The following is a 12,602-nucleotide window of genomic DNA, read 5'->3' as shown; positions in this document are numbered from 1 at the left end:
TTATTAATTTTTCTAAACCTGGGTTTCCTCATCTGGACTTGGGGAATAAAACTTCCTCAACCTACACTACACAGTGGTTGAGAGGCCTAGTTTCCTCGAAGGAATATGAAAAGATCCTGGCAACAGCAAAGTTGTACAAGGAAGCAAGGGATTACAAAGGCTTCTGGACACTCTTAACCGAAACCTTGCATTGAAATGAAGGACTAATAACCAAAGACTAAAGCAGCAGGAGAAATAGAAGGAGAGCATTGCTTCCAGGAAATGGTTAAAAGTGAGCAGAGAGCAAGCAGCCCGTGCAGCCACCTTGGACTGGAGTGAAGTGGAGTACTGAGGGGACCACAGGAAACTGGGCCAGGTTCATAGAGTACTGAATGCCTCTGTGAGAGGTAGGTGATTCTTTTAAGCCGTGAATCTTTGGAAGGATTCAATAACAGGTGATATAATCTGTGCTGTAGTTTGGTTAGAGACAGAGGGAGAGTGAGTTAGGCAGCTTTTGTAAAAATGCCAGTATACATAACAATTCCCATTATAAATGTTTCCATGGAAGAATGGCCTTGGTATTTGAATCACATATGTCCTGAGCACCTACCCTAAGTTCTTATAAACCCATGATTGCTGTTCGGGGATTTTCTAATGACTCCGGATGTTCTCAGGATGCTGGGGCATCTAAGAGGTGGAGGAGGTGAGGACATAAGGCAGATATAGAATTAGAGAATGCAGCACAGAGTCACTGCAGAGATTCAGAGAAGTGACGAATATGGACCAGAAACTTTAGGGACAGCTTCATGGAGGAGACTGAATTTAAGCTACACACCAAAGGGTGTACAGAGACTGAGTGAAGGCACCACATAAGCATGACATAGGGATGGGAGCTGGCTCAACCCTTTGTCATAGTAGTTAAGGGTAGAGGGACAGGATGGAGAGAGAGAGTCTTTGTTTATTATTTCTTTAGTTGGTTTGGCACGAACAGGTAGAGAATATAGAATTGGCAGACTGGAGAGGGCGTAAAAATCAAATTATAAAATATAGTCAAGAAACAGAGCATTTTTCAACTTCTCCTACCTATTTGTTAGCTTGTGTTATCTACTTGTTAGGCCATTGTTTTTATGGATTGCAACATAGGAGAAAACTGAATCAGACTGTCAAGAAGCTTGAAGGCGCACACAGGCTCGGCGAGCACCTCGCTGCATGACCGTGACCGTGACTTTAGGATAGAGAAGAAGAGGGAAGGAAAGAGTTGGGGCAGGGGAAGGTCTTTGCTTCCTCATCTCTAAAGTGAACGTCATATTTCCTCTCTACTGGGGGGTTAAAAATAAGCACATCATTAACTAATGAGATCTTAAAGATGTCTAGAAGAAGGGCATGAGAAAAATTGTTGACTAGTCAATCAGTGCTTTTGGGGGAAATAATATGGGTACTTTATTGCATTGTGGTGTTTTGCTATCTTGTGTTTATTTTGTTTCATTCCATTTTGTGTAGTTTGCTCCTTGTTTTGCTCCTTAGGGAAAAGAGAAATTCTAAAATGTAAGAAACATTTCATTTCGTCTAGAAAGAATAGAGCAGAAACAAAATTGAAGCCTTCTGAGCAGTGGTTTTTCAGGCAGTCCAAGCACCCCCTAGCACTGCGTGGGAACGTGGTGTGAATGTGCATTTGTCTGGCAAGAGAGTCCCTAGCTGGCATTAGGTTCTCGAAAGGTCTGTGAGGCAAAAAAGAAGTCACAAACCCCCAACGTAGACTGCGAGACTGGTCTTTGGTCCACGCCTCTAGGGAATAGTGGGTCGGCTTTGGAACTTGAGCAGGACCTGTGGCTTTCAAGCTCGTCTTCCCATTCCCCACGCGTGGCAGGATGAGCCCAGCACGAGGGAACAGGAAGAGGTGCACCCAGGTGCTGTGGGGACAGAGTAGGGCTGCCTGGAGTGGGGCCACCCGCTTCCTAGCTGCCACGCCACCTCTTGGCTCTGGGCTCTGGGTATCACATCCCCCATCTGTAAGATTAGGACATCAGCAGGGGCTTCGTGCACTGGTAGTGAGAAAGTTGAAATAGCCTCTAGCCCAGTGTCTGCACATACTAGACTTCTAATAAGTGCGAGCTATTCACATGAGGCTTAGAAATGATCTAGCATGCTTATTTAGTGAAGACCAAAGATTTCCTTGAATTGGCTGGCTAATTAAGTAATGAAATAATGGCACGGCCTCGAGTGCTCATTATATTACCTAGACACAGCCATATATATATATATGTAAATATATGCTGAAAATGAGGAGCACAGGTAGAAGGTACAAGTCTTCTTTTCAGGTTAAAAAACAATAAAACCAAACCAAACCAAAAAGTGTTAACAAACCCCAATGGCTTGGTCCACAGCTGGAATCTATGTGCAATTTTACGGACGGGTCGTATTGCACTCCCAGAATAGCAACCGGAGAAGAAGAGAACGGAAACAGCTCTGGACTGTCCTTGCACTAAACATTCTTTTAAAAGACAACAAAATCTTCTATTTGTTAATGTTCAAAAAAATTGAGAACACCCTAATATTGCTTTAAAGGGGGAGGGGAAGCACTCCAAGTGCCTCTGGGTTCTAAAGGAGGAGTTTGAAAATGACACGTATTTGATTTTATCCTTAACCATGAATTTCCAGGGAGAGAAATAAAAAATAAAGTGAAAACGTGTCAAGTTTTATATCAGTGAAATAAAACAAAGAAAAAATAATTTAAAGAGTACTTTCTTTCAAATTCCCAGTGTTTACCACATGAGATAATTTTCCTTGGCGGCAAATCATTCACCTGGAAAAGCCTTGCCTTCTAAAAAGAACAAAATGCACGTGTCACCCTGGGATTGCAGGGCAGGGCAGCCACCAGCTCAGGGCTCCACCAGATGAGGGCAGGGCTCCAGGGGCTTTGTGTGGGCCATACATCAGGACTCCTGAATTCTATGCTGGGCACCCACGTGCTTCTCAAAGACTGTGTAGACATTCCCAGGCAAAAGATCCCCACCAAGCAGCCATGGTCCCCATAATTATCCCAGCAGTCCTAGATTCTCAACTGATATTGACAAGAGAAATAAAAACTCATGTAGACAGTGGTTCTCAACAAGGGGCAACCTTGCCTCACAGCGGACATGTGGCCATGCCTGGAGATAATTTTGGTTGTCATAACTTGAGGGGGAAGATGCTCCCGGCACCTAGAGGGTTGAGGTTGGGAATGCTGCCCAATGTCCTCTAATGCACAGGACAGCTCCCACAGCAAGAATGATCTGGCCCCAAATTTCACTAGTGCCAAGGTAGAGAAACCTGGCCTAGAGAAACTTACCCAGACTCTCCCTTCCATCTGAAGAAGAAATAAATGAAAAGATCTGCCAAGCCCTTAAAAAATGCTCATATTCCTTATTACAACCATTTGACTGGAAGGAATTCCTCCTAAGACCATGCTCAGCCAAGCTCACAAAATGTCTTTTCGAGGATATTTTTGTACCATTTCTTATAATGACAGAAAATTGAAGACAACATAAATGCCCATCAGTTGACTGTGGTTAAAACAAATCACGGTCTCTCTGTGCAATGAGATGCTAGGCGCCAACAAAGATTAGAGATAGAGGATTTTTTTGGATGTGGAAAGATGGATGCAACATAGTGTTAACAGATAATAAGCAAGTTACAGAATAACGTATGGAGGATGATCCCAGTTTTAAAAAAGAAAATAATAACATAGGAATAATCTGTGCATAGGAAGGCGTGTGGACGGCAGTGCTTGGCAGTGGCAGAATCGTGGACATTTTTTTCCTTTTTGCTTACCTGTGCTTTCTAATTATTAACGTATTGAACATGAGTAATTTTTTTATACTTCAAGCCAAAAATAGTTCCCTTCCTTCCCCCCCGTCCTCCCCTTTAGCTCTTCCCATTTTCTTCTCCCTCCTTCTCTGTGAGGCCTTTTGAACAAAGCGTGTGCACTGGCCGTTTCCGTGCCTGCACCTGCTTCTCGTCCCTGCCCCTCCGGGAATGGCTGTTCGCTAGGACGTGGGAAGCAGCAGAGAGCCCAGCCCGGAGGGAAGGGCAACGTCTCGGTGAAAACCTGCCGCAGAGGCTCGCTCACTTGGAACTAAGTCCCCTAGCATTCCGTCCCGGATACAGGTTTCTCTTATTCTCCTAACTTCTGACCCATTTTCAGCCTCCTTCATCAGCGGCTCCTTAAGGGTGTGGGAGTTTACAGAACCCCTCCTTGGCCCCATGTGTTCCTCATTTACTTTTCTCCCTTTTTTTGTTCTCTGTGTTTTGTTGTTGTTGCTGTTTAAACATGGAGTCCTCACCCTCAGCATTATCCCCCTCTATAACTTTGGAAGCTGCTCTTCGTCCCTACGTCTCTCGTCTTGGTTGAGATGCTGGCTGCTGTAAGCTAGGCTGTCGTGGTGTGTCCCAGGTGCTCTCACTTCATTGCATCCCCCATCTCCTGGTCCATAGATTGCTCTTTCTAAAATGCAAGTCCTATCTCCGTTCTCCTCTGTTCAGAATCCTCTTGCGCTTAGATCACAACCTAAGCTCATTGGTCTGACACACAGGGACCCTCTCACCTGCCCTCACCTGCTTTTCCTGCAGAACACCTGCCACGCTGAACTTCCTGGGGCTCCTTGACATATTTTACATCTTTCTGTCTTTTCATAAGGTGTTTTCTCCATTGTAAAATTGCCCCCCTACCCCAGATCCTCTGCTTTCCAGCCTAGCAAATTCCACTCTTCCTTCTAGATTTTGTGCAAATACTGCCACCTTTGTGGTAGTGTTCCTGGAGCCTCTGGAGTTGATAGCTTCATACTGAGCACTCACTACCTGTAAATGACAGGTTTGTCCCTCCCCCCCCAGTCCTTTAAAATAAGGACTATGTTGTGATCATCATTAGAAATTTTTTTTTTTATTTTATCATTACAGAGTGTAAAAAAAATTTTGTGGCCCTTTACCAATTTCTTCCTCATCATTAGAAAAATTCAAAAATAATTATCATCCATGAAAAATGCCTAGCCTATGGTAGGTACTGAGTGGATGAATTAATGGAGAGATTATGGATTGATGGATGGAGGAATGGGTGGATGAATGGATGGATGGGTAGATGGAAGGACATCAATATTTCTTAAGAACAGGCAGGATAGAAATTTTATCTGGACCAGTTTCACAGTAGACAATTCGGAACTGCAGATTTTTACTCCATATATTATTGAGATGACCAGAGCAATGAGTTTCAACCCAAGAAATGAAGCAAAGGCCCACGTTGGCACCCTCGTGGATTCCGACAAAGATGATATTAACCTTGCAGGGAAAAAAAATGAGAAGGAAAAGGTTTCATTGATTATTGAGGTACCCAGCATTTTGAAAAGCAAACATACTAACAGTCCTGTGTTCTCGTCTCCCATAGGTCACTGGGAACAAAATGACGTCTCTAAACTTGGCCACCATATTTGGGCCCAACCTGCTGCATAAGCAGAAGTCGTCAGACAAAGAGTTTTCTGTGCAGAGCTCGGCCCGGGCTGAGGAGAGCACAGCCATCATCGCTGTGGTGCAGAAGATGATTGAAAATTACGAAGCCCTGTTCATGGTAGGTGGCCCTTCTGTGGCAGGACGCCTCAGGAAACTGCCTAGAGGGTGCCTCTGGTGGCGTAATGAAGCTCAAGCACGCCACCTTCTGGTCCGCAGTGCCAGCCATTGATCGAATTCACTGGAAGCCAGGCAGTTTCAGAAGGAACAGAAATGCTCATAACTATGATGTCATTGTAAGTTTGTGATTCCATGTGGACCCAAACACACCCGAATTACAAATTTCATTTTGTTGTCCCCTAAACAATGGTCACATTTTGGAGTCATTTAATTATTCATAAAGCAGTGTCCCTGCTCAGAATATTGGTAAAACCCTTCCTTTTGGAATTCTACCGGTGGCCCTCATGAATTCACATATTCATAACCATCCTCAGTGACAGCACCTCCTCCAAGGTGAATCTTGACATTTTACCTCCCGCATGAAGCTTCACCTGCCCTTCCCATGCCACTCTTCTGTCCTCTGAACCCCATTACTGTTCTTATTGATGTTTATATTTCTCAACATTGTGTTATGGTCATTTATGACCAATTCCCCCAGTAGATTATAAATGCCTTTAAAGCAAGTGCTGTGCCCTTGTTATCTCCTCTCTGTATCCTCTGTACACTTTTGGAAGGCCCTCCATCTGGCAGGCACTCAATAAATTTTTTTTTATTTGTACTGAATTACCAGATCCTGTTTTCCTTCATAAAACTGCATTGCTTGCTCCAGCTTCCCTTGAAACATTAGAACAAATGCCAACTCTCTTCTATTTCTGTCACCACTCAGATTGCATGTGAAAATTTACAGGCTCTTTCGCCATGTTTCTTCTCCCACTTCTCTCGTCCATTTGCAGACACCATAAAGCCTACCTATTCCACTAGAGCCTTTTGTGGCCCCTTCAACCAAGAATGTTAGTTGCAGGTCTTGAATCTCCTTAATAGTTTGTCTCTACTTATCAAATGCCTTGCATTAGATTTATTGCCATGCTTGTCTTATACCAATAGTATTTTGTAATTTGAGAGTCAATGGTTTAGAATATTTGCCCTCGGTGTCTTACCTGTATGACTGTGACCAAGTAATTCGATATTCGACAGGCATCAATTTCAGCTTCTGTGAAATGGGTAAAATTAAAATATGACCTAATTCCCTGGATGATCACCAGAATTGTTTGGTATGTGAAAGCATCATGCAAACTGCGAAAGTCTATGCAAGCGTTAATGGTTACATTAGTTAGGCAACACAAGCTGCCTCAGCTGTACACAACAGACACAAATATCTCACTGGCATAAAGTTTAATCAGATATTTGGTGATTTAGGAACCACAGCCCATTGCATCTTGAGACTCAGCCATCCTCTAGGATTTTATGGGCAAACCTAGAAGGGCATCCATCATGTTCACTCAAATCCTGTTGGCCAGAACTTATCCAGAAGCCACACTTAACCTCAAGGAAGGCTGGGAAATGTATTCTGGCTGGATGCACAGGAGGAAAAGAAAATGGACATACCACAGTGAAAAGTTCACTGAGGTAGAATGGTATCTTGCTCCTCTTTGTGTCTCTGAAGTACTGTCCCTGTGTCACACATGGTAAACTCTCCAAACCTGTTGAGTTAGTCATTGACTCTATATAGATTTCACACTTCAGCCAAAATTCTCATAATTAATTACATACTTGGATGAATCAAATATCTGAACTTTTCAACATTTTCACCAAGTTTTAAGTCACATATTATCTTGCCAAATAATCTTGGCATTACTTCATGTTCTCTGGCTTTCTTTTTAACAAAATAACACCTCTCATCAATCTTAATTCTATTCTTTAAATTCTGTATTCTAAGCAGAGTTCTCCTTTATATGAAACCACAAACCATCAGCCATTTCTTTTCACCTCAGATGCTAACAAAACTCATCCTGGTCTCCTTGAAAGTGCAGCTGCTGCCACCTGGATTACTAAGAACAGCAGAAAAACATGTGTTCCACCTTTTCCAGCTTTTTCCAGATCTGATCTTGGTTTGCCATTCTCTGTAGGGATTGATGTCAAGATTCCCTCGGGTAGTAACTTCTATTTGTATTCCCCAGTTATGGTCTTTACTTCTCAAAGAGGCCTTTCCTGGCCCCCTCTCTAAAATGCAGCTACACACACACACACACACACACACACACACACACACACACACACACACACACACACACACGTTCTCACTCCGTATTCTTTTTCCCTGTTTTTTCTCCTTAGCACTTGCCACTACTAATATAGGGTTTTTACTCATTTATCTTGTTTGTTGTGTGTTTCCCCACTAGAATATAAGTTCCATGACAAGATTTGTTTGTTTCCATCTGGTTTCTTACTGCATTACTCCTGTGCCTGGGACATGATAGGAACACGATAAATATTTGTTGAATTAATGAATGACTGGATGGCAGTTCTATGACACATGATTTCCATATTACCAATTATTATTCTTTATAGATATGAAAAGGTTTAGGCACAGGGGAATTAAGGATATCGTTCCCAGAGTAAGTTGATTATTAATGTAATCACTCCTGATCTCTTTAGAAGGATTATGGGAATTATATATTGAGAAAAAGGATAGTGGGAGGGGAGGAAAGGAGGGACAAAGATCCCAAACCTGTTTCTTTAAAAAGAAACTTGCTCTGGAACCAGAAAACTTTACTATAGAGAGGGGTCTCCAAAAAGTTCATGGAAAGATTTGTATTACTTTTTTCTTTTTTTTCAGATTTAAAAAAAAATATTTTAACATTTACTTGTACATATTTGTGGGGTACAGTATGTTGTTTCTTTTTAAAAATTTATTTATTAATATTATTTTTTTATATTCTAAGAGCAGTTGGGGTGGAGGGGGAGAGAGAAAGGAGGAAGGAAATAGGGTGGGAGGTGTACGAAGTGGGGGATTGGTCGAGGCCTGTGGCACCCCCCTCATTCCTGCAGAGAAGACCAGGGGGGTTCCAGTAGTGGCTCAGTGGTCATTGCTGGGCTGGTTGCAGATATTGGGGGGTGTGGCCCTCAGCCCTCCACCACCATGGCTCAGGAGCCCGGGGTCGTATTACTTTTTAATCCATTTTTTCACAAACTTTTTGAGGTACCCTTGTATTTCTGTCTCTGCTATACATTAGCTACATGACCTCATCTCCTCAGATTTCTATGTCTTTAGCTATCAAAGGACTGGGTTTGAGCAAATGATATCCAAGATCCTTTCTAATTCTAAGATCTCCATGGTTCCATGGCCTAGCACTGACTTTCTCTCTTTTATTTCCAAAAAGCACAGAAGAAAATGAATCTCATCACATTTTAGATTCTCTTTGCATATTTGGCATTTCAAAATGTAGTTCGTTTTACCAGGCTGGTGGTCATTTGGCAAAGCTAGTCTGTGTGGGTGAATGAAAATGCAATTGTCTATACAGCTATTTCATTTTGGTTTGTGTTGCTTTTTTAAGAGGTTTTCAGAATTAGTATAATTCCAAACAAGGCAGGATGAAGATAGGCAGGGCCTGGTGGTTAAAAGTAGTTAGGAACTGTGCAGTTTCACAGTCCTTGGAAGGGTTTGTGAGCTCAGAAAGGAAGATGTTGCTTTCGTTGGCATTAGAAAGGAAGACTTGTTAAGTGGCTGTGAGCGTGTCCTTGAAGGCAGAGCGCACCCTGGAGGCAGTGATTCCACAGAAGAACTGGTGGAAGGGATATAGAAGCCCACAGAGGCCTGGCAGAGACCCAAAGTTTGTTCTGAGTGTTCTAATATCCTTCATTTCCTGATGCTGAGACTGCCTCTCCCAAGTGGCCAGTATCCGAGTTAATGAGAAAGGGCAGAAAAGAACCTGGCTTTGTCCCATAATGCAGAAAAGTCACCTGGATTCAGAGGGTGACACCTAATTGAAGAATCTGGCTAGGACAGTCCTTTGCATTGTTTTTTTTTTTCTTTTCAGGCTCTGGTTTGGAAATCCTAGAGCTGGAAAGAGGTCATGATAACAACCATCGTGACCGTGACCGCTCTGTCGAAAGACTGAGACAGCAGATTATAATATTCCCCACCTCAAGCATACAACAGTTGTAAGGAAAGTTGCTAGATATTCAGATTCTTTAGGCCCACCCCAGAGAGGCAGATTGAGCAGCACTGGGATAGAGCCCAGGAATCTGCACCTTCTAAAGAACATCTCCAGGAGGGTCTGATAGTTTCCTAACCACACCTAGGGAAACTACATCTTGGAAAAACCAGTATGGTAGAATGACCATGAGCTTTGGAATGAGCTACCAAAAATTCAAAATCCCTGCTAAGCCATTTATTCACTCTGTGATCTTGCACCCCATGCTTAACTTCCTTAAGCCTTCTTTTTCCTGTTGTAAAAAAATGAGATGAAGTGACCTACTTTACAGGATTGTTTTGAGAATTAGAAATGACATTTTAAGGCACCTAGGACAGGATTGACATACACTAGGCATTCAAAAACAAAAACAATAAAGACTGCTGCTATTATTATGTTAAAGTGATGAAGTGCCTGCTCTATCAAAAGACACTTAAATGCTATCAAAAGACATTTAAATGTTGTCTTAGAAATAAAGCCCACCCTGACCTCTGTGTATAATACTGTGACCTGCTCCCACACGTATTTACTCCTAGCCCCTACGCTACTCTTTTTTCTCTTTTCTGCTACATGTATCACCGTTTAACTAACTATATAATTTAGTTATTAATTACACTTATTGAAGCCTAATAAGATGCAAACCTTATTAAGGCAGGGATTTTTTTTTTTGTTCACTGACATCCATAACATCTAGAAAGTACTTGGCAGAAGATAGGTGCTTGGTAATTATTTGTTGAATAAATACTGCATCTTTATATTGCTAGAAAAATGTATTTTGGTTGCTATTGTTTGTTTTTGGTTCGGTGTCCATATTCCTCAGATTCCCTTACCCTCCATTTCTGATATTAACAATGATTTAGAAACTGGCTAACATAGAATGATACTCTCTGGGAACACTGGAAATAAAAGATAAGAATCACACATATCTAGAAGTGGTCATTGCTATTATCCTAAGCAGAAAGCATTCACCAACTAAGTCACTGACACACTAATTGTTCCGGAAATTGTGGCTTCTGTGATTGATATTGGGAATGGAGCAAACTCATCATTATGGGACTTAAGAACTTCAGAGCAGAGGGGAAAAAACTGTGAGCTCATTCTGAGGGCTGATATGATATGGTTCCTAGTAGGGTTTTTTCGGGGAGAAGCAAGGAAGAGAAGCCATCACCCTTGTAGGCTGATGAAAAGTCAGAGTGCACTGGAGACGTGGGAAAGCCAGCGCGTTCCCACCCCACTGGGGCGTCAGCCTGAGCTGGGGACCACTCAGCACACGTGGGAACTTTCAAATGAGCACTGCTGGGAGCAAGGGTCACAGGCTATGAAGAGGATTCCAAGCTGGGAAGCCGAGCTTTTTGCTTTGTGTTCTCTGTGTTCCCGCGTGCAAATTGCATTTCCCTAAAATCTCTTTTGCACGCCAAGTCAATAGGAATCAAACAGCCGTCCAGATCATCCAACAAGAAACCTACCAATATGTCCAGATAATTATATATGATTTCCATTTCCTTTTTTACATAGCTGTTTATGTGCAGGGGGTTGGGCTAGTCATTACGTACATATCGGCTTATCTAAATTTTACCATTTGATGAGGATTAAGCCAAGTTCATTTACCCAAGTAATGCAGCTACTAAGTGAATCATTTCTTTGATGAGGCATCTCAGATATGGTGTCCACTAGTGGGAAAGAAAGAGAAAATGTATTTTAGCCAATCTGAAAACAGGGAGTGAAGATCTTTTTTTTATTAGTAGTTATGAATATTCATGAGATAAGCTGATTGTCACCCCTCATGCTCATGATGCAGGGGCCAGATTCATACTAGCTGTATACCCATCATCACAAATTACATTTGTACCCCGTGTCCCCCACCCAATTATCCCCAACCTCCCTCCCCCCTCTCTTTCCCCCTCACTCCACTTTGTAGCCCAAGGAATGTTCTCTCCCTCTCTAAGTCCAACGCACCACTGTGGTCTTTCTTTCCTTCCTTCTTTCTCTCTTAGCTCCCACATATGAGTGAGCACATGTGGTATTTATCCCTCTGTGCTTTGCTTATTTCACTCAACATAAGTTTCTCCAGGCTCATCCATGTTGTTGCAAATGGGAGAATTTCATTCTTTTTTATGGTGGAGTAGTATTCCATGGTGTAGATAGACCACAGTTTCCTTATCCAGTCATCCATTGATGGACATTTAGGTTGGTTCCATGTCTTGGCTATTGTAAACAGAGCTGCGATGAATGAACATGGGAGTGCAGGTATCCCTTTGACATGATGATTTCCATTCCTCTGGGTATATACCCAGAAGTGGGATTGCTGGATCATATGGAAGATCTATCTGTAGTTGTTTAAGAAAGCCCCATACTGTTTTCCATAGTGGTTGTACTAATTTACAGTCCCACCAACAGTGTAGGAGTGTTCCCTTCTCCCTACACCCTTACCAGCATTTGTTATTCACCATCTTTTTGATTATAGCCAGTTTAACTGGGGTGAGGTGATATCTCAATGTAGTTTTAATTTGCATTTCCCTGATGACTAGTGATGTTGAGCATTTTTTCATGTGTCTGTTGGCCATTTGTATGTCTTCCTTTGAAAAATGTCTATTCAGCTCCTTTGCCCATTTTTTGGTTGGGTTATTTGGTTTTTTACTACATAATTGTTTGAGTTCCTTGTATATTATGGATATTAATCCCTTGTCAGATGCATAGCTAGCAAAAATTTTCTCCCACTCTGTAGGTTGTCATTTCACTCTGTTGATTGTTTCCTTTGCTGTGCAGAAGCTTTTTAGTTTGATATAGTCCCATTTGTTTATTTTTTTCTTTTGCTGCTGATGGAGTTTGGATGTGCTGTCCCCTCCAAAACTCATATGGAAATTTGATCTCCAATGTGACAGTGTTGGAAACTGATTGAGTCATGGGTGGATCCCTCATGAATGGATTAATGCTCTCCCTGGGGGAAGAGGGGTA

The 12,602-nt window shown here is 42.2% G+C and overlaps 1 protein-coding gene across 1 annotated transcript in view; it reads left to right on the top strand.

The window, feature by feature from the left end:
- Positions 1-12,602, top strand: part of ARHGAP6 (Rho GTPase activating protein 6) — a 483,079-nt gene that overhangs the window by 443,978 nt on the left and 26,499 nt on the right. The window contains exon 9 of the mRNA XM_063083843.1: positions 5,396-5,575. Coding sequence (XP_062939913.1) covers positions 5,396-5,575 — 180 coding nt within the window. The remainder of the gene's footprint in view (positions 1-5,395; positions 5,576-12,602) is intronic.

Source organism: Cynocephalus volans, chromosome X (assembly GCF_027409185.1).
Source record: "Cynocephalus volans isolate mCynVol1 chromosome X, mCynVol1.pri, whole genome shotgun sequence".
Classification (NCBI taxonomy): Eukaryota; Metazoa; Chordata; class Mammalia; order Dermoptera; family Cynocephalidae; genus Cynocephalus; species Cynocephalus volans.
Note: the sequence above shows the minus strand (reverse complement) of the source record. Positions and strands in the feature narration are given on the sequence as shown.